This window comes from Aythya fuligula, chromosome 9 (assembly GCF_009819795.1).
Source record: "Aythya fuligula isolate bAytFul2 chromosome 9, bAytFul2.pri, whole genome shotgun sequence".
In the NCBI taxonomy this organism is placed as follows: domain Eukaryota; kingdom Metazoa; phylum Chordata; class Aves; order Anseriformes; family Anatidae; genus Aythya; species Aythya fuligula.
The window spans coordinates 9,373,902-9,400,956 of NC_045567.1; the positions used below are offsets into that span (position 1 = coordinate 9,373,902).

Consider the following 27,055-nt stretch of genomic DNA (forward strand, 5'->3'; position numbering starts at 1 on the left):
GATTCCAGGACTGTGATTTGCTTGCTACCACTCTTGGTACAGCAGGAAGGCTGCTAGATGCCTTTTACTGTGTGGGGGAAATCGCAGGCAAAGGCTCTTCACAAAGTTCACTTTTAATGTTTACAGAGTGTGAAAGGCTTTGGCTGAGACTAAACCCTAGAAAGCAGACCACATTTAAAACTCTGAGTAATCTCTTATCACTCATGCAGACTTACAGTCCAGATAAAGAACACTGAGGAATTAATTAAAACATGATGTTGGCCATATAATTTTAGCAGTTGATAATGGTGAGCTGGCTTCCAAACTTCCACTGTGCAGGTAGTACTGAATAAAACTCCAGTCATTGCTGAAAGCTCTGCAGTAATTTGAGGAAGGCATATTGCCTCATTCTCCAGAGTATCAGAGACGAGGAAGCACTCCTCTGTAGCAGAGCACACAAATTAAGCATTCATATATGGCTCTGTTAAATGTAACCTGGGTGAGTTCATGTCTGCTGATCCTGTGCTAAACTGTGAGTCCAAGAGTGCAGTCCCTGCACTGTGCATCTGAGAAAGGGCAGGTACAGCCACAGGACTGGAGCATGTAACTAACAATGATTTGATTTCATTTATTCTTTCTTCCTCTGCTTGCTGCTCTTTGCTCCAACTCATTGCAAAGTGAGCTAGGTCCACCTCCCCACCAAAACATGTTATTTTTTTTTATTCTTTATTTTTTTTTCCATTATCTCTTCCTACTAAGCAAAAGCCATTCCCAAATGTAAGGCTGATGAATAATTTGTGATTCGGTAGCTGATGTGTGTCCAGGCCTGCACAACCTCATATTCCAAACTTCTCACAGCTGTGTGACCCATTCTCCACTTCTCTAAAGGATCTCTCCCCTTACCCATTGTTGCAGCGCACCCAATTAGAAGGTTCAACTCAAAGTTCACGATAAGAATAAAATACTTGCAATAAGCAAAATGTTCCGCAAAATGCTAACCTTGGACCAAAAATTAATTCTGTTTCTACCCTTTTATGATCTATTATTAATGACGTTTTCTTAGCATTTATCTCAAGCAGGTTTTACAACTTCCTGCTTGGATGATGCTCAGCAAGGACATATTGAATCATCTGCATCCCTTCTGCACATTCCTGTTTGATGGCAAACCTCTTGTAAACCATTTTACAAGGCAAGTGGACACTACTGGACAAGAAAATGATCTTTGGTACTTATTCTAGGTAAGTCCATGATATCTTGGAACACCCCCCCAAGAAGCAGAGAGACACCTGCCCCGATTTTGTCTTTACACTCAAACTCAAGTTTCTTATTTTCTCATTGACTTTTGAGAAGTTATTTTGTTCTGGCCCTAAATTAAGCTAGGATTTTGGACAGGTTCTCTGGAAAGTTTGTGAAAAACAAGAAAAACAAAGATTAACTGAGCTGGATGTTCTGTTTTTTACCTTTGCTATACAGATAATCATCAAAATCCCAGTTTGCAGTGCCATTAATGTAAGTGATTGATGGGATAATTGGTAAATAATTTCACTGAAACCCTTGAGATTTTTTTCTCTTTATCATGTGTAAAGGCTTCAAAATGTTATGGTTAAATTTTATGATAACTATTTACAATTCTATGTAATATTTTGTATACATATTTTTGAGAGGTACCCAGATTTCCTTATTTTTCTGATTTAATACTTTCAATCATTTAATGGTTTATCATCATTTTATGCTGCAGCTATAGGACTTTCTGAGATTTAAAAATTTGCAACTAAATTACTAGAAAAGTGTTTAAAAAGTGTTTAAAGTAATTGTTTGATTTTGGAAATTCATGCACTTGAAAAATGAACATCAGCATTAAAGAAACCTTAAGCTATAGTTTGGGGACAACATTGTTTTCTCCCTCATGTTTTAATGAACTTTTGTATTCAGTGTTTGAAGAAAAGTCTGCAGTGGGAGAATTAGGGCTCATTTTATCATGTGCTTTTGTGCAACTGCCCACTTTTTTACCTCTGTTATTTGGGAAGGTGTAACTAGCTTCCGTAAATCACAGCCTTAGTTAAGATGGATGGGTGTGTAAGCCACCTGTCCTTCAGACTAAATGCAAGGAGCAATTATACCCATATATGCTAGATACTGCCACTGTGTGGGTTATATCAATGTCCTAAACATAAGGAAGGTTGTTATGGTAGCAAAATGGAAACTAGGAAGTACCTTGGCAAGCTGCGTGATCTTTGTGCCCTATCCATGGCTATAAAGGGCTATACAATAGCATGGATCTAACAAGTTCCTGAGCAAGCCCAGAACAATTTACTGCTTTTAAAATCATCACAAAATATGTTAAAAACAACCATTTATCAAAATTCGAGAATGAATTTGTGACAGCAGGGTAAAAAATATCAAGAGATGTCATCAAGAGATGACAGGCTATTGCAGTAGAAGTCCAACGCTAACGCACATTTTAAAGTAGAAATTTTAAATGCAGTTTTCACATGTGACCCAATAACAGGTAGAATGTCCCAGAACAAAATGTGGCACATGGAGAAACGGCAACTGCTGTGTACAGTACAACATCTGGTGACTATATTATGAATTCCCCGTGAGACTAGAGCTGCCTCCAGAGCTCATCTGTAACTAAGATGATTCTGAATTTTGTTGCACTCCTATGAAAACTTAGCACTGCAACGTTCTTTCTGGCTGCCATTTTTCCCCCTGTTCTTTATTACACTCTCTCAGGAAGGAATTTCCTTCTTTCAAGACCAATTATTCTTACGACCACATCCTCATGTCCTTATTCATGATGTGGGAACTGGATTTACATGCTAGCTTCCAGATGGGGTGACCTGTTAGTATGAGTGAAGCCAGGTGGTACAGAATCACAGTACGTGGCAAACAAGACAAGGATGAGCCATGGTCAGCCACAGTGACTCACAATTGATAGGTACTTTCTAACCTGAGCCAGAAACCAGAATACTGCGACCAGGCAGAAATGTCGACCCAGAACAAAGAGGGAGTGGTACAAGCAAACATGAAGCACAGCCCTGCTGGGTCAGATCAAAGGCATAGCTACCTTCAGTGGCCAAGAATGGACATATAGAAAAGAGATCCCAAATAATCTCAGGATACACAGATTCAGCACTTGAAATGCTTTTTCCCAGATAAATCATGATTGACCAACCCCCCTCCTGCTTGAATGGCGGCTTTCCCACAACACCTGGCTCTCTCTGTCAATTTTCTTTCTGAAAGAAAACAGTAATGCAGCAATAAACCAACTTGCAGCCCACAGGATGGGAAATTACCTTTCCAGAAGAAATCTTCACTGTATGGTTTCTGCAGCTTAGTTCCCTGTTTTTTCATAAGCGTAGGAGTAAGAAGGAAAGGGACGGTGAGACTGGCATTGGTGCCATTAAAGGATCCCTCACCAAGTGGCAGTTTTCTGCTGCGCAAAGGCGGAAATAACTGAGGCACAGTTATTTATTACAGGACTTTGCTCCCAGTTCAGCATATATGTCATTTGCAAGTCAGGTGTTCCAGTAAGCAGCAAGGCTAATTCTTGCCTGGCTGAACCTTAAACTTCAGTCTCTCCTCCTCTGTGCCTGAATCCTTTCAGAATACCTGGAAAGCACTCCCAGTAGGAAACTCTTTAACATCTGGTCTTGTGCTGCTCAAACACCACTGACTTCCCTGAGGTTCTCTTTGAGTGACCCTGTTAGATAAGTGAAAATTGGGCCTGTGTCCCTTTGGTGTTGTTCAGCTCTTTCTGCAAGGTCAGAAAATGCACATCAGTCTATGTTGGACTTGGACTTGGACTGTGGTGGACTGTGTTTCACAGTACCTAGAGCTCAAGACAAAAAGAACTTGGGGCAGTGAACTGAAATACCGATGGTTACACACACACCTAAAGGACTGGGATTTGTAGTCTGTTTAAAACATCCTGGTTTTATTATCACTATCTCCTAACAAACACTCTGTCCCTGTGTTCCAGCATCTAGGTGCAAGTTAACTCCCTGGAAATTAACTCCACTTCTCTTTCCACATTAGGACAGGATGGCTAGGAGTTTCCCACTTTCTGGTTGCTCCAAATGCACTCTCAGCAATCCCGTGCTCTTCTTGCATATGCTGTTAAATTCCAGCACAAGATGTGATGTCTGGGAAAGAAAGAGAAAGGTAGTATACCTGGAGTGAGGCAGGTACAGGGTTTTTCCAGCTAGAGCAAGTATCCAGAAGTCAGGCACATTTCATCCTTGAACTGCAAGCCCAAGCAGTGGGGATGAGTTTTTTTCTAGACCCCCTAACCTAACTGCATTACCTTCCTTCGGGACATTGTACACAGTGGGTGGTTTGCCTCGCTATGCATTATTCTGTATGACTCTTATTAAATATGCAAATGCAAATGTGCAACAATTATGAACATGTCCTAGTATACCTACTGCCTGAATTCTTACTTTCTTGTTTCCTAGGTTCAGTTTGGCTGCAATGTGTGATGGGAAAGATAACAAAAAGCCTCTGTGCCTGAGATCCCTGGGGTTCCATAGCGAAATCGGAGGTAAGCATTCAAGCGCAGGAGTAAGTATGTGGGAGTAAATTGTGCTTATCCATGTTACATCTTTGTGTTTTAATGTTAGCCTCTTTACCTGAGTGTTTTGTTTATGTTTTACAGCGGAAATAGAGCATAGGCCCTTCAGGGCTCAGAGGCTTTTAGACAGTCAGGAAACCACAAAGCAGAGGGCATTTTTTAAGTCTCTAACTCAGAGTCATTCTCACTCAAGGATTTTGCCTCAAGCTAGTTCTTTAACAGACTTTTATTTCTGATACAACAGTTTTTAGAAGTCTATAAGCCGTATGTGATTGACAACATCTTCTCAAGAAGTACTGATTTTTTTAGATGAAGGTCAAAAATCAGCAAATAAATCAAAGTACATACCTTTATACTGCAAAGGTAGATGTCTAAAACAAAAGCTTTTTGTGCAATTAGACTGCAGGAAAAGGTGCCATACATGTTTCTTCAGCAAATGAAACATACCTGATGAAATTCGAAATGCAGCGTGTTTTTGGGCAGAGAATCATATTCTAGAACAGTACGTTTTTAACATTTGTGACTGAAAGACAGTAGCAGTGCTATTACAGAGAGAACTACAGTATTTCTGTACTGGCATGACATGTAAACAGTATGAGATGGAAACACAGGGAACTCAAAGTGGTCTGAAATAAAGCATAACTCATCATATGGCTGAAATTCATATCGGAAGGGAGGTGGATCTCCACAGTTAAGTCTAGACATACTGAAGAGGCAGAAAACATAAGCTAAAGGAGCAGAGACTTGATATACCAAGCAGAAGCATCCTTGTTTTTTTGTAGTACACATGTACCTAGTGAGAGATGAGCAGGCAGCTTGCTACTGGCTTCTTCAACAGAAGTGCCTGTGACTGAATAGGGGGGAGCTCAGGTCAGGGTCACTGAGCTGTGTGAATATGGAAAGATAACAGGAGTTTGCCAGGAGTGAGCAACTCTGTTTACTGCTGAAGACAGTTTGGTAAGGGACTCTGCAAGGCATAGACACATTTGTAGTTGTAACTAGGGGTAACAGAGGCACTGGAGTAATTTGCAGTACATTTTATGCAGATGAATAATGCACTGAGAAATGTGACAAATTAAAATTGGATAATCCCAGGTGAAATTAATCCTACTGTTGTGCAGAGCAATAGGTCTACTTGAATAGACATGTGTTAACAGAACTGCCTCTTCCTGACAGCTTCCTAAGTAAGAGATTGATGTCAGGATCAAAGGGCTTAATTTGCACATAGCACTCCCTCTCACATTTCCTCTCTAGCTAAATCAAAGTGGCCTTGTCATTTCTGTATCACCGAGCCCTAGATGCCAAGCATCATTTTATGTTAAACTAGTTATTTTGATGAGGTTTCTGATGGGAGGTGGATTGGATATAACCATCTCCAATGTAAACAGTTCATTCGGAAGCCTTCCTGTCTACAGTAACCGCCTCCCTCTAAGCAGATTTGTAGCTTTAAGTCACTGATGTCTGTTAACTCTGAAAGGCATACTGCAGGGACAAAGCAAGCTAAATAAGAAGTACATACCAGAAAATGATTTTTCAAGTGCATCCCTTGATTGTCTTGAGCAGTCTGTCCCTCAGGGAAAGGCTTATTTCATTCCAGCCAGTTCATGATGGTGTACAGAGAGGCAGACTGGTGGGGCTCTGGGATCTGTGTCATTACACACCTCCACACACGCCAAGTGGGTGCTGCGTACTCTGCTTGCTAGAAGGCAGGTCATTCTCCCCCACTGTGCAATCCCATTATGGTCTGAGTGCCACTCCATCCTTCCTCTTGGGATGCAGCCAAGAGGGTATTACAAGAGTACATTACAGGCCAGCAAGTGCCACATTCTGGCTCATGAGGGACAAAGACATGTGCACGCACGCTTGCGTGCTAGTGCACACACAGATGTTACCTGCAGCATGGCTGTCAGAACCGACGTCTGACTACTTGTCACTGCTGAGATGAGGGTGCTTAAGACACAGTCGCACCCTGTCCAGCATGGTGCGTGTGGGATGTCACAACAGTAGGCTTGGGGTTAGGTGGTTTCCTTTCAGAGACATGGGGAATTCATTACTTTTATGGAGAAAAGCCTATGCCTCTTTTCACTTTCAGCAAATGCAGAAATTCTTTATTTTCTCATCTCAGCCTAATTACAGATGGAGTTTGAGACAATGGCTTGACATCACTGCAGAACATGGCATATTCATAAATAATTAATTAATAATTAATTTCCAAGGAGGGTTTCCATCATAATCTGATGCTGCTTTATAACCCAGTAGGCTTCCATGTTTCATAGGTACCTTGGTACTCATTCAATCTCTTTTTTGTTTGTTTCTATTTATGTTTCCCTTGATCATTATTTTCTATGACATTATAGGTCATAGAAAATGGCAGGTTACTTCTATGGCAGGTATTTATATAGACTGGAAAAAGAAGAACTTGAGAGCAGTCCTGCAGAGAAGGATTTGGGATTCCTGCTGAATGAGAAGATGGACATGAGCCAGCAGTGCATGCTTGCAGCCTGGAAGGCCAACTATGTCCCATGCTGCATTAAGAAAAGGGGGGGCCAGCAGGGAGAGGGAAGTGATTGTCCCCCTCTATTCTGCTCTTGTGAGACCCCACCTGGAACACTGCATGCAGGCCTGGGGCCCCCAGCACAAGAAGGATGTGGAGTTCTTGGAACTGGTCCAGAAGAGGCCCACTAAGATGATCAGAGAGCTGGAGCACCTCTCCTATGAAGAAAGGTTGAGGGAACTGGGCTTGTTTAGCTTGGAGAAGAGAAGGCTCTGGGGAGACCTCATTGTGGCCTTCCAGTACTTGAAGGGAGCATAATAAACAGGAGGGGGAATGCTTGTTTATATGTGTTGGTAGTGATAGGACAAGGGGGAATGGTTTTAAACTAAGACAGGGGAGATTTAGGTTAGATATTAGGAGAAAGTTTTTCCCTCAGAGGGTGGTGAGGCACTGGAACAGGTTGCCCAGAGAGGTTGTGGATGCCCCATCACTGGAGACATTCAAGGCCAGGCTGGATACAGCTCTGGGCAGCCTGCTCTAGTGGTGGACAACCCTGCCGAGCAGGGAGATTGAAAGTAGATGATCTTTAAGATCCTTTTTAACCCAGACTATTCTATGATTCCCTGACTACTCCCAACTTGTTATTTCCTACGTTACTGCTTTGTCTGCGGAGACCTTTATTTACCGTGTTTTTATTAGTCAGGTTAAAGTTGTAATTACTTCTTTCTATTTAGTCAGTTGTAAAGAGCCATTAAATTTGTTCAACAAGTCAGATAAGTGAAACAATGAGAGCCTTCTGTCTTATACTGGCATGTGCCTGCTCCTTCCAGAGAAGATCCCAGTGAAAGCACACAGTGTAAAAAGATCTAAAAGCTGTACATCACATAAAAGAAGGGAAAAAGGGACACAATACCATTAAGAACACAATTGTTAGAAGCGCTAAGAGACCACGGAGTCTGTCTGCTAAAGAGCTGTGAAGAAAGAAACCTTTTGTTTATGTTTTATGTATGCTGCTTTTCAGAAAAAAAAAAAAAAGGCAAAAAAAAAGCCTTTTTGCTAAGAATATAGGATTGTATCAAAGAATCATTTGACAGTGTTTCCACTACCAATTTCTTATTCTAAATAAAACACAGAAGATTCTGACACTGTGAGTAATGACTCAAATAAGAGCATTTAGCTGTATTTAACATGGTAGAATGAACTTCATGTATTATAAGTGTGTTTGCTGCTGTGGTGTATGTGTTAATAAGAGCTTAACCTCTCTGCCATCCATCCTGAAGTGTCCATAGCACAGAAGAAATGATGACTCATTTTCACTTCAGACCAGAGTTCTCAGCTGGCTGAATTTTGATGTCCCTGAACAAGAGAGAAGCATGCAGGATTATAAAAATCATTGATGTTTATCAGAAGTATCCCAAATGACACTGCCTCAACAGATGTTGTTTTCTGTCACACGAGAGCCTGTACCCCCTGAGAAAATTAAGATGTTTTGTCACAGAACAAGAGGCAGATGAGCATCACATGGATATATTAGGCTTTCTATTTTAAAATGACTCATCAATGACAGAAGTTGGACCTCGTAATCCGGTACTGACATATTGTAGGTGTTCCAAATAATTGAATAATGCAGCCGCTCAGAGGATAAATGCTACTAAAACAACTCCTGAAACAGACATGGATCTTTCTACCTGTTTACTCCGGAAGTCAGCAATTAAAAGATGTCTTTAAGGCCAACTTTCAGTTGACTCTGAAGGCTAAATCTGGAGGCACCACCCACACATGAACTGGATTGAACTGCAGCTTCAGATAGGGCAGGCAGACCTAAATTCATACAGACAGCCAGGCCTCGATATCCAGAGCCAGCCTCAGGTATCCTCTTCCGTCTGCAGTACCCTAACAGCAGCCAGTGCCCACCAGGGCATCCAGAGCCCACAGTGTGCCTGCTGCTGAACTCTGGCTTTGCTCTTCTGCCTTCTTGGATAGATTCGAATTAATTCTTGTTAACTGGATCTGCAGGGAGCAGATTGATTCTGCTGTTTTTTAAATGGTAACATCTTTGTTATTCAAGGCCACAGCTGAAACTTTTGATCTCCCATCCTTCATCAGTATTGGAAGTGTTTTTACCAGACATTCCTTAGACCAGCTGAAGGTAAAAGTTGGGTAACAAGTTTAGTTCTGGACTGTGTGTTAACAGTCACCTAATATTTCTGTGTTTTAAGTCTCTTGCAAGTTCCCCAATGCCCATACAAGGAATCATCTTTATTAAAACAACAAGCATTTTACATTTCCGTACTCGTTTCCACGTTGATACAAGAGCTCAACATAGTCTTTTTTTCTCATAGCCTTCTTCAGTTGCCCCAGTACTTAACTAAAACTAGTTTATAGTACAAAAACAAACAAAAAAAATAGAAATAAGAAACTCTGAGCTAGCTTCACCGCCCCGCGCCCAGCGATTACACGGGGCGGGAGCACCCCGCCTCCCCCTCACACCGCCCGCACCGCCCTAAGATGGCACCCACCCTCCCGTCCAAGTCTCGCGAGAGCGGCCCCGCCGGGGCGCCAGGGGAAGGGGCTGGCGCACGCGCAGTGCCGGCAACCGGCCGTTCGGAGGGGAGGCGCCATCTTGGGCCGGGCGAGCCGGGCGGCGGAGGCGCAGGTCGGTGAGCGGCGCCCCGGGGGCCGCGCCCCGCCGCCAGCCCCGAGGGCCGAGGCGGGAGCGAGCCCGCCATGGAGAGCGAGTACTACGGCGGGGAGCAGTCAGGTAGCGGCGCCGGGCCCCGGGAGGGCGGGCGGGCACGGCGGGGCCTCAGCGGCCGCCGGGAGCGCCCGGGCCCTGCGCTGCCCCGCGCCCTGTCCTGGGCCGCCGCCGCTCGGCGCCCGTCAGTGGCCGCGGCCGGGCCCCGCCGGGCTGGGACGGGGCTGGGCTGGGGCTGGGCTGGGGCTGGGGCCGGCCCGCGGGGCGTTATCGGGCCCCCAGGGCATGTGGAGCCGCTGCGGCCGTGCTGCGAGGGCTCTGCGGGGTCCTCCCGTTCTGGGGCTCCGCGGGGCGTTTGGTTCTACTCGCGGCCGTCCTGCCCGGGAGCTCACCGCCGGTGCCCCGAGCTGCTGGGAGTTATCTGCCTTCCTGGTCACCCATCGCGGCAGTCAGGGCGCTTCTCAGCGCTGGGAGACGTGACCGAGTTTTACTTTTTAAATAATTAATTTATTTGTTTCCATTCGGAGTAGATGACGGTGGAGCTACTCCGGTGCAAGACGAGAGAGATTCAGGATCTGATGTTGAAGATGAAGGAAACGAGCAGCATTCTGGATCTGAGAACGGAAGCGTAGGGCACCACTCTGAGGTACCGTGGGAACTTCGTCTACATAAGGATTGCTCTCTCATAAACTGATATTCATTTTAAAGAAATATTGCTCTTTAAACTGAGACTTTTACATTTATTGAGTTGTTCTTAAGTGTTCTGTCTGGCAAAACGTCCCGAAAGGGTTGTGTCACATAATCTCCTGACCAAGAAGTAGGGTAGTATTTTTTTATTTCAGTCCTAAATTGTTACAATAGCATTCCCTGTTTTGTACTAAAAAAAAAAAAAAAAAGTGTAATATTGCCATACTTGATTGCAAAAAGATAATTTTTGGGGGCTTGAAAAGGTAAGCAATGGATTTTGAGGAATTCGGAACTTTGCTTTAAATTCTGCAAGGTAAAATGCATGGTAAAACCATGCATTACGGAGCATATGTTTCATTACCAAAGAATGAACGCTTTTTTGTCTCTAGTCTTTCTTCTTGAATGTGAAAGTTACTGCTGAAGACTATTTTGTCCTGTATTTTTTACTTTGTCATTTACAAAGGAATAGATTTCTTTGCGGAAAGCCAGGTTTCTAAATGGCATTCGTCTTTCCTCTGAAGAGCTTTTTGCTTTGAGAACCCTACCCTATGAAAAGGGTGGTGGTGTTTGATCTGGGGTTGTCTTTGGAGGGGAGACGCTTAACTTGTGGTTTGATTAGTGTAGTTGGAAAGAGATTCTGATAAAAATGAAGGTTCTGTGTCTAGGACAATTCTGGGGTTAACGGTAATTTTAAGGAATTTTTTGTCTTGAGATAGAATTACATCAGGTCTTTGTAGGGCCTTCTAGGAAGGACTAATTTTGGCTTTGAAATCCTGTCTTCTGTCAGCAAAGTTCTGTTATGGAAAGCTGTGTGATGCTCTTCAAAATTGAAATCAAAGACGTTATACTCTGTTCTGCAAATTCTGTTTCATGTTGTATAAAGATCAGGATTGACTCTGACTGGGTTTTCAGTGGTTATCCACTTTAAAACTCGCTTAAAATGCAACCAAACAGAATTATAAAGGTTGAAAAATAACTCCAAGATCATCTGGTCTAACCATCCCCTACCTCACCTCTGTTGCAGTATAACTTACAATCCTTTTTCTTTTTTCTTTACTGAATTCATAGTTTCATCAGTTAGAAAGTAAATGAATATGTTCTTAAAGAGTATAAAAGGGAAGTTCTTCACACTTACTTGAATTTGAGTTTAAAGCAGATTTGGATTTTTTTAAAGCTGTTGATACTTCTTTACAGTGGAAGAAATTGAGTTGTCAGGCAGCATTTGCTGTTGTGATAATCAGGATTTCAGTGGGGGAAAATGTATGGTTTTGTGTGTGACAGAAATAACTGTCTTTGGTAAGGATTAAGTGCTTCTGTTTTAGTGGAAGGGAATTCTGATGAGAGCGTGGAGAGTCATGTTGCTGCTACAGTTACGTTAAGCTTTTTCTTTGGTGTTTGAAGACTTGGTCGGTTGTTCTTACTCTTCTGTACTCCTGTGGTTTTTAAATTTTGCTTACTGTGGTCAAGTAATTGGAAATGTGGCCTAAAGAGCAGTCAACTATTATTTACATCTTTGGCATGACTTTTTCTGATTTAAATAATCAAAAATACTAGGACCCGTTATCCTTGCTTACGGATCCTCTTCATGTACCTCCACTATTGTAAGGGTTTTGTTCTGCGTTGGCTGTTGAATCTTCCTCTGTAGATAAAATAATACACAAAGTACATTTAAAAAACACACACAAAAAAAGGATTTTTAAGATTTTAACCACATTGAATCAAGTGCTAAGGCCTTTGAAGGTTCACGTTCACTATAAGACACAAAGTTTTAAGTATTTTCTTCTGTTACGAACTTTTATATTCCTAGTAAATTGATGTTTTCTGTACATCAAAGTGCAACTCAACTGATAATGTGGAGCTGCTGTCTGTGAAAGGAGAGTAGCTTTCAGTAACTTATTTATCTTAAATTTTCTCATCCTCTTATTTCCTTCATCTTTAGGAATATGTGGGAGGAATGACACTCAAAGGTTATAATACCTTTGAGACAGCCCAATCAGTTAAGTCTATTTAATTACTATTTCGTCTCTAATTTAGAACTCAAATTTAAAGAACTGAAGTTTTAAACTTTCCAACTTTTTTTTCAGGTTCTTAACTTTAAAGAAAAGGGGAATCCTGAGGAATTACTTATGTAGGTCTCAGGTATGTGGGTTTTTCTTTTCCACAATTCTTTTCTGGCTTTCCTTCCCCCAGTCCCACTTTATCTATAAATGTTCTCCTTGATGTCCTTACTGATTCTGTTTCAGACAAATAGAATTAGATAACACATAGTTTTAGTACAGTAATGAATATTAAATCACATTTACAGTGTTTGTACAAGTCAGGCTCATACGGAAATCTTTAATGGCTTAGATCTTACACTCTAACCAAGTTGCTGCTGTCTTCTTCATTTAAGTTATGGTTTGACTGTGACTGCTAAGAAATGCACAAATATCTTACATTTCTGAAAACAGAAGCTTCCTGATCTGCCCGTGAAGGTCATGTATACCTTAGTTTAACAAATGTCATTCATAAGATTGTAGTGGATGGGTCAATTCTGTTGAACTTATTAAACTACCATAATAGTACATCTTAAAAGTGGCTGCATGTTGATCCAATAAACTACTTGCTGACTGAAGCTTTTATATGGAAGGATAACACTGTAAATTTGATTTTTATGTATTCCTTACTTTATACTGTACTAAAGCCTCATGTTACAGAATTCTTTCAGTTAAAAAAATTAAGGACATCTCAATTAAGAAGTTTATAGATAAAGAGGAGGAAGAAAAGAAAGCAAAGGAATTAGAGAAAAATGTGGTAGCAATTACCTGAGACCTACTTGTTTTTGAGGATGTCTAAACTTTTAATTAAGTAATTGGAAAAATAAAAATAGGAAATTCCCAAATTACATAATTGATTTCTTTGAACACACCTTTTTAGAGACAAATCATTTTAAAAGAAAAGGGGGGAGGGGAGGTAGGGGAGAGATGCAGGTGGACTGTCCTGCAGAGTTAAGTCATCTCATTGTGAAGTTGCACTTACTTCCTACATGAAATACATTCCAAAACATTCACAGATGCGTTAATTTATTCAGAAGACCTTGCACCAATAAATGGCTGTGGACAGAGCCTGTTTGTTCTGCCTAGGTTCTGAGCGAGTCAGGTGTGTCTCCCCTCCGCTTTAGAAGCTGCTCAGTTGTGTTGATGTAGTGCTGAGTCCGAGGTAGCACGTGTCGTCCCACTGCAGGGCCGGCTGTCTTGGCTTGTCCAACTGTGTGCTTTTGGCTTAGCTTGGGTTGTGCTTTACAGGTTCAGGACTGGAGTAGATGATACCTGTCTGTCCAAACTGTGCCGGGACACCTGTTACCTGTGTCTTCCTGAGTTCTCTCTTAAGTGGTTCTGTAGGTGATGGTATCGCAGTGGAGCTGAGAAGCTGTAATTACCATCGTGATTCTGTGGTGCAAAGCACCGTATGGTCATGGTGTGAGCTAATTAGGATGCGTGGATGCTTCCCCTCCCCAAATAGCTTCCCTCTGAAGAGTGACTGTCAGTTTGCATAACAGATTTGAGGTTCAGTATGTTGTAAAGTGCTTTAGTAATACTGCTATATAATTGGAATGATTTCTTACCAAGGATTTTGCATAGGAACTTCTTTGTAGTTTAGCAATACATCCTGAATAGGAGCATACGTAACCTGCAGCTATGCTTTCAACCTTAAAAATGTTGAGTGGCTAAGAATTGTTATAAATTCAAGTTGGTTCTTTAATTCTGTTTACTTTTTTGCTGAAGACTTTCTAGTCTGGTAGATAGTAAACCTAATAGTTTAAACAGAAATATTTCTGTTGATTTCTTCGGTTTTGTTTAGCAAAATCCTTTATTGCTGCTGACATAGTTATAAGTACCTACTCAGTATCAGCCATCTGAAATCAGGATAAAACAAATAAAACCACCAAACATTAAATGGCACAGAAATAAGGAGTGAAGAACGTGTATTTTAATAAATGTCAACTTAAGTGTAGACCTCTACATTTCTTCTCCTCTCAGTGATCCAGTCTGTAACATTGTTGTAAAATCTGCATTTCCTCTTCCCTTTGCAGCTGTAGCTTTTTTTCTTCATTAATACTGTGAGAGAAAATACATCATTTTGATGAAGAGCACAAAATAAAATCCTGTGAGAAACAGGGAGCAGTTTGGGTGTGTGGTGTTCCTTAGTTCTGCACCCTCAATTCTGTAAATCCTTCCTATTTAATTCTTTACAATTCCAATTTCAGATTTCTAACTGAACTGTATCTCCGCTCTGTAAGGAGAAATGAGAAATACCGAATGGTGCCACCAGCATGGTTCAAAAGGCTGACACTACTGTAGGGTCAAGTACAAGCAGGAGACAGAAAAGTACTCGAGTTATCACAGCTGCAGTTCTATAGCTAGCATTAGGTAACTTGGAAGCAGTGAAGTGGTATTTGAAGTGTGTTTTAAAATTCTGTAGTCCTGATTTTGTTCCAGTGTGTAACTTTCTGTTAGTAATGTTGCAGTTGTTTAGAAGTTGTCACTTTATGAAGTACTAGCTAAGAGAATAAATGCATAAGATCCAGAATCTTAAAAAGTGATGTTATTTATCAGTCAATATAATTGTGGAAGGAGTAATTCCTAAAAGCTATTACTTGTTTTATTTTAAAAGTCCTTCGTGTTCATATGTCATAAAGATTAATAATATTGCTTGTCATGCCTGTAGGATAGATAGATACACCTGCATTGTGTGTGGCTCTGAATGTGGGTGTGGAATGACCATAGAAAATAAAAAAGAGGAAGTCTGTCCTATCAAGGAGAAGAGACTGCTAACAGGAGACTTGGAAGCTCTAGGACATGTAGGTCTTAAAGCATCTCCTAGGACAATAAATACTCAGTTTGCAAAGGTGCTAGTGAAATGAGTCCGCAGCTGAGAAGAGAGAATCATCCCTGAAAAAAGCTTCCCTGAGAAGTATTTAGGAAAGAGGCTCTCATCAGTGTTCTTTTCAGCTGAAAACGGGATTATTGTGACAGTGACTGCTGTAGACATGCTGAATTAAGGCACGGGAGTTCAAGAGAGTCCAATTTTGTTTTCTTAGGCAAATGCATTTTTTTCCAAGTGGAATTTAGATCTTCTAGGAAAGATAAAACTGCATTCTGTCGTCAATAAGGATAGAGACAGGTGGCTTGTTGAAGACTTTTCCATAAATGGAATGTTTGGCTCTGTTGTTACTGTGTAGAAGACATAAAGGATTGCGTTTCACTAGTTTTCAGAAGGTTGGTGTGTTTATACACACAAATTATCTCAGGTATCTGTGTAGGCACGGGAGCTGTGAGCTTAAGGGAGAGAACTGTTGAACCTGTTCTTAGGTTTTTACCCACCAAAACCCAAAGCTTCTTAATAATGCTCTTAAGGCTCTAATTAAAACTTTATTCCTGTTTTTTATAGGCCTTTTGGTCTTGGCGTATTGTTAAGTAAGGAGAGGGTGCAAGCTCTCTTGAGCTTTACTCTGAAAGTAACACATGCAGTTTCAGTAAAATGTACTTCGTACAAAAATGTCTATTTGAGATCTTCAGAAATGACCAGTGTGGGAGTCTGTTTACTTGCATTATTTTGTGGGATTTGGACTAAACCATTTTGAAGGCCCAACTTTTTAAAGTGAAGTAATTAAGTATTTAGACTTGAAGGACTGGACCCTTCTTGGGCCTCTTCGCTTGAGGTGTTTTTTTTTTTTTTTGATTCTGTTTCTAAAATAGGATTGAGTAGCAGGATGGATGGTGTTCTGTTGATCTCTTAATATTTTTCTTGATCTGTAGTATACGATAGTGAGTCCTTTGACTCAAATCATCTAATTTCTGTATATATTTTATATATGTAAAATAAAGTATTTCAGTCTGCAGTACCCTTGGCAATCACATGGGAGGAAGGACAAGCAAAAACTCAAACTTCTTGTTTTCTTTTTTTTAAATCTTTTTTATATAGATTTTTGCTTACTTGCCTAAAATTACTTTTCTTTTTTCAGAATGAACACAGTGATGGAGAAGAGGATGGGCAAACAGGAGAGCCTCATATGACAGACTCTGAAAATGAAGATGTACCGAGGCAAAAAGACAGTGACTCAGATAACGAGGAGCCTCCAAATCACAATGTAAGTGATTCAGACAATGAAGCAGATCATGGAGGGAAAGACAGTGACTCTGATGCTGAGGACCGTCCAAATCAGCATTTAAGTGACTCTGAAAATGAAGATGCCTTAAATCATCAAGCTAGTGACTCTGAAAATGGAGAACCTCACAGGGATCACAGTAGTGACTTTGAAAATGAGGAAACACAGAAGCAGCCGGCCAGTGACTCGGAGAACGAGGAGGTCCGCAAGCAGCCGGCCAGTGACTCGGAGAGTGAGTCTGCTTCCAGGCACAAACGAGAAATAGAGTCTGATGACAGTGATGGGGAGGACAGGAAGGAGGAGGTGCAGAATGATTCTCATCATTCAGATAACAAACGTGCGAGGGAAGGATTTCAGGGCTCTGACAGCGAAGAGGAAGGTCCTAAGAGACGAAAAATCTCAGACAGCGATGAAGATGAGAAAGAGGAGGAGAAGACTGTGAAGAGGAAAACAGCCATCCTTTCTGACAGTGAGGATGACACTGAGAAAGCACGTAAGCAACTTTAGTATGAAAATAAAAATGTGACATGACAAGTAGTAGCGTTATTGTTAATCCCTTATTTTTATGTGAAGAAAGCATCTAAGATAAATGTGAAACCACAAAGTGGTTTTGCTTTTAAAGTACAACTGCTTTTGGAGAAGGTATTGTTCTAACTGCATTTCTGTGTGAATATGTATCTAATGTTTTGGAGTAATAGGTAGGTTTAACACGAGTAAAAATATATATTCTGCAGTAACGTTGCTTTATGCTGGCACCTGTTTTCATGTTGAGTATTTCCATTGTACTTAACTTCTTTACTTTGCTGTTTTTTATCTAGTTGTTTTTTCTCTGTATTTTCTAAGATACACTAGGGGTGAGAGTAAGTTCTGAAATTACCAGTTTGTATGGATGGTGTACTGTATGTAGTTAGTTACCAACTGAATAAAAAAGATTTTAGAATGGACATAATTTTTTAAAATGACAATTATGTTTGGGCAGGCAGTAACGCTTCTTTCTGTTGGCAGCTGCAAAAAAAGTACGAATCCTTTCTGATGTTGAAGAATCAGATAGTGATGCTGCCTCAGAGAAATCTGATAAAAGGAAGAAAAATATGGTATCAGATAGTGAAGAAGAGGAAGAAAGAAAAGAGAATGCTGGGAAGAAAACAGAAGAGAAAGATCTGTTTGGCAGTGACAGTGAATCTGGAAACGAACAAGAGTAAGTGCTTCTGGGAATATGAATTCCTTCAGGGCTGCAGGTAGTGATGCTGGTCACTGATGGGGAAATGGAGGAAAACCAATCATAGAATGAATGTCTGCTTTTATTGGTAGTGTGAAGAGGAAGGGCAGTGTGGCAGAATGGAAGGTGGATCTCCACTCAGCCATATTAGAAATTTCTCAGGAAATGCAGTTCTCACTATTGCAGTATAAATAGATAAGTGTTACTATTACCTTCACAGGAACCTGATTGCAGATATATTTGGAGAATCTGGTGATGAGGAAGAAGAGGAATTTACCGTAAGTGCTATTGGGGATGTTTCTTATTCGGTTGCCAGATGGAATCTTCATGGGAAGCTATTCCCAGAATGCCTGTTGGGGTTTGCATTCATGTTCAAGGATGTACTGTTTTGGGATGAAGATTTTTATCTGCTGGACTCATTGAGTTAAATAACCTTCACAGTGCTACTACTGGGAGAGCCATTGTTGTGACAGTCATAGGTGAAATTAGGAATCCTTTGTTCCTCTTTCAGGTAAATCTGAAGAGGATTTAGAGGAAGCATTTAGAGTGTAAGAGTCAGGCACCTGCGTAGATGCTTCGTCTTAATTCCTACACTGACTTACACTGCCTTTACCATCAGGGCTTTAACCAGGAGGACTTGGAAGAAGAGAAGGGTGATGCAGAGATGAAGGAGACAGCAGATGAGTCGGACTCTGATGATAACATCAAACGAGGGAAGCAGTAAGTGGATATGTTACGTACTCCTTTGTTAATAGCAAATGCAATATTTGAGCAAAAAGGTTCATCCAAAACTTGGCTAGACTTCATGAAAGGCAAGGAAGGGGCTGTGTGTCTACAGAAAGCATGTTTTTATAGACCGTGACTTGCTCTGCTTGTACAGTTCAGTCACTTGGCAATCCACAGCAGATTGCCTATGCTGCTGCTCCTGCTTCAGAGAAGTAGTAGTATTTTGTAGGTCATATCAAAACCTGAATGAAATGAACATCTAATGAAACAAACATCTAACCCTGCTGCTAGCATCAGGCCATGCGAAGGAGCACTGGAGCCACAGTTTTGTTTCTCTGCTGCTGTAGGGGATAAGGTGTGCCAAGGCTTGACCCCAGCTTCTCTCCTCTTTCCTTCCTGTCTGATCCAGTAGAGTTAGAGCAATGTATTGCAGGTACAGGAAAGCTAAATATTTGCTTCAGTGACAACTTTAGCACATTTTCAATCCTGGATGTGTGCATCTCTTTAGGTGTTTTAGTAAGGTCTTTTACAGACTTCTGAGGGCATCTTAGAGCTGCTGAAGCCCTTTGCTAGTTTCCCAGTTAGCATACTGAGGAGATCTAATTATCTTATGGGGGGCATTGAGACATAATGCTTGTAGAGTTCTTGGAGATTTGTGGAACGGTTGTTAAAGAAATACAAAATATTTTCTACAAAGGTGGTGAAATCAACCCACTTCTGACCATCAGCAAACTTTCTTCTTGCGTTTCAGTATGGACTTCATGTCAGATTTTGACATGATGCTGCAGCGAAAGAAGAGTATGAGTGGCAAGCGTAGACGAAACCGTGATGGTGGAACTTTTATTAGTGATGCAGATGATGTGGTCAGTGCTATGATTGTGAAGATGAATGAAGCTGCAGAGGTGGGTTTTCTAGGTTCCAAAAACACCAATTTCCCCTGTGCAATCAGTAAAATAGAGGTATCTGTTACTCAGGATTAGTAAGCTGTACGCTACTGAAAGCTTCCAGTATCTAAACAACTGTTTAATGTCATTTTGCTAGTCTGAATTACTGCTTTGTTTTAAAGATGATATTTAGTTAACTTGGTAAACTGATCAGCTGGGATCAACTGCCCTATAAAATGGGATGAATACATGTTATGTAAAATGTATGTATATCAAATCCTGAGATAGAGACTACAGTTTGATTTCACTCTGCAATTAGTAGTATATACAGTACTTAATTGTTTGTTCCTGAGAAGAAACCTTTTCTGAAGGGCTTGAATGACAATAATGTGGTAGATGATTGTAGAACAATAGAATTATCCCTTGGCAGACTGCTTCTTTCAAGGAGTTGTGTTTTATTACCAGGGTCTTGCCTTTTGTTATTGCTGTACTATTGTTGAAGTAGCAGTCAATTTAACAGCATGGTGAAACTCATTAAAAGCAATTGGGGGGCAATTTTAGAAAGAGGAGTCTTTCTTAATGTGTTTGGGGAAGAAGGGCAGAGTAAGATAGTGGTCTGGGAGACAACTGTGGCTTTCTTGGTTGTCAACAAGATAGTGGTCAAATGTTTTAAACAAAGCAATGAAGTTTGGAATACTGGAGAGAAGAAGAGCTGAGCTCCAGTGCTGTGGCATCTTTAGTTGTTTAGCATGTGCCTATAAAGCTATTCTGGAACAGAAGAGCATTAAAAGAATCTCCTCTCTCACAATTAAAAAAAACATTGTGTAGAAAGAGCCTTCAGTGAGTTAAGCACCTGGAAAGGTACAAACACAGCAGGAGACAAATCTGTTGACTGTAGTGGATCTCTCTGATATTTAATCCCACATTTTGAATAGATAGTGAGATAATGGACTGAGGTGGTAATCACATCATTGTTTTGAAACTGAGACAGCTTTTGTTCTAGCACTTCATACATGTATGCATGCTTTAATGTTAATTCTACCATGCATCCCTCTAAACCACCAGGTTTTATAGTTACGTTCTTAGGTGATGTGAATGTATGTATTTTCACTTGTTACTGTTTTGGTTAGTTATTTGTTGTAGTTTGGGTGAGATTTGTTATGAGCATTTCTAGGATAGCTACGCATAGCTAGCATACAGGACCCTGCAGAATGCCAGTTTATTGCAATAAACGTAAGTTGTGAAGTAGAAACACAGGTCATTCTTTCCAGGAGAATGTTGATTAAGGTGGGGATTTTTTTTAAAGAGAAACTGTTGTATAAAATGTATTTTGGAATTGTAGCAAGATAGAGCCAGGTTATAAAGTTAGTGTGGTCCTGCTAAAGGCGAATTCTCCAGTAACTTACTACTGACCTTTTTCCTGTAAATACTGCAGTGGATGGGAATTGCTGATTTCTTCTTTTGATTGACTTGCAATTCTTCAACTCTCTACAGGAGGATCGACAGCTGAATACACAAAAGAAACCCGCACTAAAGAAATTAACTTTGCTACCGACTGTAGTTATGCATCTTAAAAAGTAAGTCATTCTTCCAGATGATTATCATCTTTGGGAATATTGGGAACTTGGTAGATTTCATAGGGTGACATTACAGTTGTATTGAGTATGCAGTGAAACGCTTTTCTTAGTATCAGGTAAATGCTGGAGCTAGGTGACCTCAAAAAAATGAAAAATGATCCCTAGTTTTACCTGTTAAATTAACAAACTCAAACATACTGTTGTGTTTCAAGGACCATCACATCTTAAGATCTAGGTGTATTCCTGTATGACTTCATGGCTTATCTATACATTAAACTTTCTAGGCAGGACCTCAAAGAAACTTTCATCGATAGTGGTGTAATGTCTGCCATCAAAGAATGGCTTTCTCCTCTTCCAGACCGAAGTCTGCCAGCACTGAAGATAAGAGAGGAGCTTCTGAAAATCCTGCAAGAGGTTTGAAACTGATTTCTAACTGTATTTGATTGGTAGCTTCAGGTTTTTATGGTCATGCTTTACAGAAATGTGTGTTGATAACTTCCTCGTAAGGGGGTGTCGAGAGGCAGGAGACCTTTTCTCCATTAACACTAGTGACAGGACCCGCGGGAACGGGGTTAAGCTGAGGCAGGGGAAATTTAGGCTGGACATCAGGAGGGGGTTCTTCACAGAGAGGGTGGTTGCACACTGGAACAGGCTCCCCAGGGAAGTGGTCACTGCACCGAGCCTGTCTGAATTTAAGAAGAGATTGGACTGTGAACTTAGGCACATGGTCTGAACTTTTGGGTAGACCTGTGCGGTGTCAAGAGTTGGACTTGATGATCCTTAAGGGTCCCTTCCAACTCAGGATATTCTATGATTCTATGATTCTATGAAACTGCTGATGATGTTACTGATGATCCATGCAGTGTGAAATGTAGGGGAAGCAAACAGCAAGTTAAATACGTTTGGTTTAAATTTCATATTGCTTTTAATGAGTATTCCGTATCTTGTGGATATACCGTCTATCTGAGCAAAATTTGGCTAGGGAATTTCAGACACATAATCGTTACAAAATTTTTGCTTATGTTCACAATAAAGCAAATAGCTCTGCTGGCAGTCAGCCAGGAGATGTTTGTCTCATGGGAACCATACGTGTGAAGTTCCCTATCCTCTATCAGGGAGGTACATGCTATGGCTTTTGTAGATTCTTGATGAATCTAAATGGCTTAGTGACTTATCTTCCCTTGTTCTCTGTGGCTCATATGTTGTGATTGTTCACTTTAAGTAGCCTTTGCTGCATTTGTAAAAATTAGTGTGGCATAATCTTGATAGCAGAACAGAAGTTAAATTTCTCTTGCAGCATGACTGTGTGACTCTATTGACTGAAGCTTTAGAAATTTGTTGTTGCATAAGAATTTGCACAAATTCTGACTGATTTAGGTTATAATTGAATATGTGGCTTTTGCCATGTAAACTTTTATCCTTGTAAAATGAATGCTTCGAAGGCAGTAATTCTGTTTTGGGGTAATATAAACACATGAGCATTTGGAGTAAATACTTCAGGAAACTTAGCTCAATTTGTGTATAAGAAATAAGAATGTTCAAGTAAATTTATGTCTGCGTGTTCGATACTTGAACCTTTAACTTATTCCTAGTGGAAAAGTGCCCAAACACTTTTTTCCAAGATTACTGTGAAGGTAGGTTTTGGTTTTTGCAAAGTTCACACCATTACTGTTCAGACATCATTTCTTGTTTTTTTTTTTTGTTTGTTTGTTTTTGTTTTGTTTGTTTGTTTTCCCCAAACTTCCTTATAGCTGCCCAGCGTGAGCCAAGAGACCCTGAAGCACAGTGGCATTGGAAGAGCTGTGATGTACCTTTACAAACACCCCAAAGAATCGAGACCTAACAAAGATATGGCAGGGAAGCTAATCAGTATGTAAACCTTTTGTCTTCCTTCAGTTAGATTTCACTGGTAATTTAATTTCTGCATCAGTCTTTCTGTTGCACATTGTTATTGTCTGTACTAGAACTAACTCTGCAATGTAGGAATCTCATTAATCTGTGATAGTTTTGTTTGCAGAGCTCGTATTGAACACTGTTACATTAATGTCTGCATGCAGTTTTTCCTGTTCTGCTGTAAAACTAGATAATAGCTTTTATGTTGCCCAAATTCTCTCTTGGCTAGTTGTCCAGACCACATCTACCTGTTAGCAAAGGAAGAAGGTGCTCCATTTATTCCATGGAGGAGAGGTCTTAAATGACCATCTAAAAATTTACTTCTTAAACAGCTGTAGTCATGTGTAGTGTATTCCATCCTGAATGACTGCAAACTAATTACAAAATCGTTCTGTTCTTCAGTAAGTATTTTTCATATTTCTAAAATAACACTGTGGCATGCAGGAGCTTCTGGCACTTAAATATTTCTAGAGCTAAGAGAGATTCCAAAAAAGCAAGCAATAGCAAGAGACTTTATGGATAAAAGCAGTTTGTTACTGTCCACAAGGTTGGATTTCCCTGAAATATTAAGAGTTCAAAAATCATCTGTGTGGTTGAAGGGAAGTATAAGTGAACATTGAAAGCTGTGTTTAGTTATCAGAATGGTTTAGAGAGAAATTTGATGTGCTTATTAACCTATTTATTTACTAGATGAATGGTCTCGACCCATCTTTGGCCTTACCTCAAACTACAAAGGCATGACAAGAGAAGAGAGGGAACAGAGAGATTTGGAACAGATGCCTCAGCGAAGAAGATTGAGTAGGTAAGAATACCAGAGAGAAATGAGATTTTCTTTCTTTCTAAGACTCCAAAAAGAAAAGTTTTGTATAAGTAACAAGGGAAATAAAAGAACAATGATTTCTGATCTCTTTCTTCTCTTACCGCACTTGTCTTTTTGTTGCTATCTTTCTTTGTGTGTGGATGCCTGTAAAATCTTATTTTTCTTGCAGCTCCGGTGGTCAGACTCCCCGCAGGGATCTGGAGAAAGTATTAACAGGAGAGGAAAAGTAGGTTGGAATTTTTATTCTTTTGACTAGAAAAAAGTATTTTAGTAGTGCTAAAAATGTGCAGTTTGAGTTTTTTTTAAAGTCAGTGGTTAAGCTCGTTTTTCCAGAGGTAGAATACTATCTGTAGTGCTCTTCCTATGTGAGATTTCTGTGTCTAAAAACAACATTTCTCTTTTGCAGGGCTCTTAGACCTGGAGACCCTGGTTTCTGTGCACGTGCGAGGGTGCCAATGCCTTCCAACAAGGACTATGTGGTTAGGCCAAAGTGGAATGTGGAGATGGAGTCCTCCAGGGTAAGCGCTGCAGTGCAGGGCATAGCGTGGTCTCTTTTAGTGACTCTGTACCTCAGCTGTCTGGGAATCTGTCGCCTTATTGCTGTGGTTACTGTACAATACAGCAGTTCCTTGTATGTGCCTCTTCTAATTTGAGTAGACAACAAGTTCTGCTATCAAATGGGCTGTGTTAAGCCCATCAAATTCTTCCACACAGATATCATTGCTTCTCTTACCAGAAAGATTTTCATCCTATCTGTTCTAGAGCTTTTCTCTAGGGGTAAGAATCTGATTATAGGCTTCTTAATTTTAGAACATCTTAAAATAAAGCAGCAGTTTAATTAGTATGTCACCAATATTTTATCTTTCTTCCATTTTTTTTGTATTGTGTTCTTTTTTAAGATGATTTTCCAGTTTGTGAAAACTTCAAAGTTTTAGCAGGCTTCAGTAGAGGCCCTTGCTGTGTTTTATTTGTTTTTTCTATCTACCTTGTATGGTTTTAATCTAAAGGTTGGAGTACGTGGTAGAACACATGTAAATGGAAGAAGTAATAATTATTGTGATTTTTTCTGCTGTTATTTTTACTTCTTTGCATTAATTGAGATATTATTTCTAGCCCGGGACTATTAAGAGAGGTATTAGTCGCTTGGAAAAACACAAGAGACGGTTTGCTGAACAGAAACGACTCAGCAAAGTGCATCGGGCCATCAAGTTCAGCATTGAAGGCAACAGGATGCCCCTGTAGCCATGACACTGCCTTCCCCGAGTTTGAGAGGTATCCCTCAAGGGAGGTGTGAACAGTGCTTGTGCTTCAACTGTTGGTAGTTTGCACATACGGGAAAGGAGTGTGTACACCCTAACTTCAACTTGGAAAACTCTCCTTGTATTCTCTAAAGTCTGTACCGAGACCTAAATGGTAACTTGTGCAGGAAAAAGGACGTTGTAGCACGTAACATCTGCTATGATGCCTGCCTCTGTGGCTTCAGGGTGTCCAAATGAGAGGTATTAAGTGAAAATACCTGTGCTCAGAAATAGCTTTGCACCTGTAGCTTTGGGTGCTCAACACCAAGATGAGCAAGACTGAGCATCGTGAAACCTGTTCTCATTTAGGTTCTCAAGGTTTGCCTCACCTGACACAGGAGGTCTTAGCTCTTAATGTCAGACTTGGTAGCACTGTGTACTAACACCTGTGCCTGTTTTACTGGTACTAAACAAGGTACTTCTCATGCCTACTTATCCAAGGTCACTGATGGGAGAGTTAGGGGGTGGTTGACAGCAGGAGGAGAACAGGACAGAATTCCCTGCTGTGAATGGGACTGAAGAGAGATCAGTCATTGACGTACATCAACATGAGAACCGTTTGGACAATATCTTGTCTCGTTTCAGTTCTTTTATGTGAGCAGAGGTGTCACAAACAGTGACAGAAGGGTAGCTTCATATTTATTTCTGTAAAAAACAAACAAAAAAAACCTTTTGAAAATCAGTGAAATCCTAGATACAACTTCAGTGGATAGTTTTCTGAATAAAGTATTAAATGAGGGTGAGGAACCCCACCTCAGCCACCTCGGAGATGGGAACGAGAGGTTCAGCTCTTCATAGATGGTTTTGTCAGGTACTAAGTAGCACATTCTGGATATCTGGTTATTTTTTCCTGGACTTAAAAGGTATGAAGTTGCTATTGTTGTTTCTGTTGTCTAGTTAAGGAAAACTGCTTTTGAGAAAGTAAAGGGATCAGGAGGTCGTTGCTCTCCAGTGGCGTTTCTCTACAGAGTTACTGTATTTGTGTAAAAACAAAACAAAAAACCACAAACTGCTGTGTCATCTCAGTTTCTCAGCTGCAGTTAAAATACGGAGATGAAATGCAGCAACTTTCTGACAATGTGTATGGTCAGCTTTTCTCAGGCATTTCTTTTGCTTCCAACCTTACTTCCTTGTTTTCCAATAATCTCTTGCTTTTTAAGTACTAATCAGTGACTTCTAAAATAAATTGCAGTTTGGAATTGATATGTCAACTCAACCCACTTCAGTTACTGTGTAGCCATATCTAAAATCTTCCACCCACTGGAAGCTTGTATGTGGTGAAGTATGTTTGTTGTTAAACTCCAGCTGATACAGATATGAAACTATTCCAAACTGTATATTCACCCAGTGTGTGAACAACTAACGTGGTTATTAATCCTCACAATGGGAAAGCTTTCCTCTGTGTGGTGTGTGTGTGTGACCACTTCTGTGTATGTGATGCCTACATTGGGGGGATTATTTATCTGCTGGGGGGGGCTGAGGGGAAAATGTGTGCACCCCCTCCTCACACCTCCCAGCCCCCACACCACTGACCTCATCAGATCCTTCTTGCAGGTCGAACCTTGCATGCCTTGCTTTCTTGAACCTTTGGGACGTCTGTTTTTTTTTTTTTTTTTTTTTTTTTCAGTGGTAATTATTAGTTTTATTTTTTAAGTTCCAGGGGACCTCTAAGAAAGGGGTGAGTCGACTGGACAAACAGATGCGGAAATTCACAGATATCAGGAAAAAAAGCAGATCGGCCCATGCAGTGAAAATCAGCATTGAGGGCAATAAGATGCCATTGTGACCCTTCACAGAATACCCCATGATCTCTGCTGTAAGACAATACACCCATAGACTCTTGGGAGACCTTTAAATTTTTTAACTTGTTTGTTTTTTTTTTCAGTGAATCTTTAAATTGTTGGTTCAGGTTCTGGTATAAGATAATGTCCGAGGACTGTGAATTTGGGGACTTCTTTCTCCTGATTGTATTTAAACTTGCTCTATTGTGTCCTTTGTACAGACCACATATTTGTTGTATTGCAATACTTTAGACAATAAAAAATCTGTTTTTTTGGGG

The 27,055-nt window shown here is 40.5% G+C and overlaps 1 protein-coding gene and 1 long non-coding RNA gene across 3 annotated transcripts; both read left to right on the top strand.

Annotated features, from left to right (window-relative positions):
* Nucleotides 1-572: 572 nt before the first annotated feature.
* Nucleotides 573-6,940, top strand: LOC116492717. The gene is made up of 3 exons (XR_004253617.1): nucleotides 573-1,217; nucleotides 4,440-4,525; nucleotides 6,913-6,940. It is a non-coding gene; the product is annotated as an uncharacterized LOC116492717 (long non-coding RNA).
* Nucleotides 6,941-9,651: 2,711 nt separating this feature from the next.
* Nucleotides 9,652-27,055, top strand: IWS1 (interacts with SUPT6H, CTD assembly factor 1). 2 transcript variants are annotated; one of them, XM_032193026.1, is made up of 15 exons: nucleotides 9,652-9,810; nucleotides 10,275-10,390; nucleotides 16,436-17,072; nucleotides 17,585-17,777; nucleotides 18,019-18,076; nucleotides 18,418-18,518; nucleotides 19,276-19,426; nucleotides 20,903-20,985; nucleotides 21,270-21,399; nucleotides 22,737-22,854; nucleotides 23,569-23,680; nucleotides 23,868-23,924; nucleotides 24,105-24,216; nucleotides 24,812-24,970; nucleotides 26,651-26,713. In XM_032193026.1, the coding sequence occupies exons 1-14, from the start codon at nucleotides 9,777-9,779 to the stop codon at nucleotides 24,938-24,940; spliced, it is 2,031 nt and encodes a 676-aa protein (XP_032048917.1). In that variant the 5' UTR covers nucleotides 9,652-9,776; the 3' UTR covers nucleotides 24,941-24,970; nucleotides 26,651-26,713. The 2 variants fall into 2 exon arrangements, with proteins under 2 accessions (XP_032048917.1, XP_032048916.1); XM_032193025.1 differs by lacking the exon at nucleotides 24,812-24,970 and having other exon boundaries at nucleotides 26,651-27,055.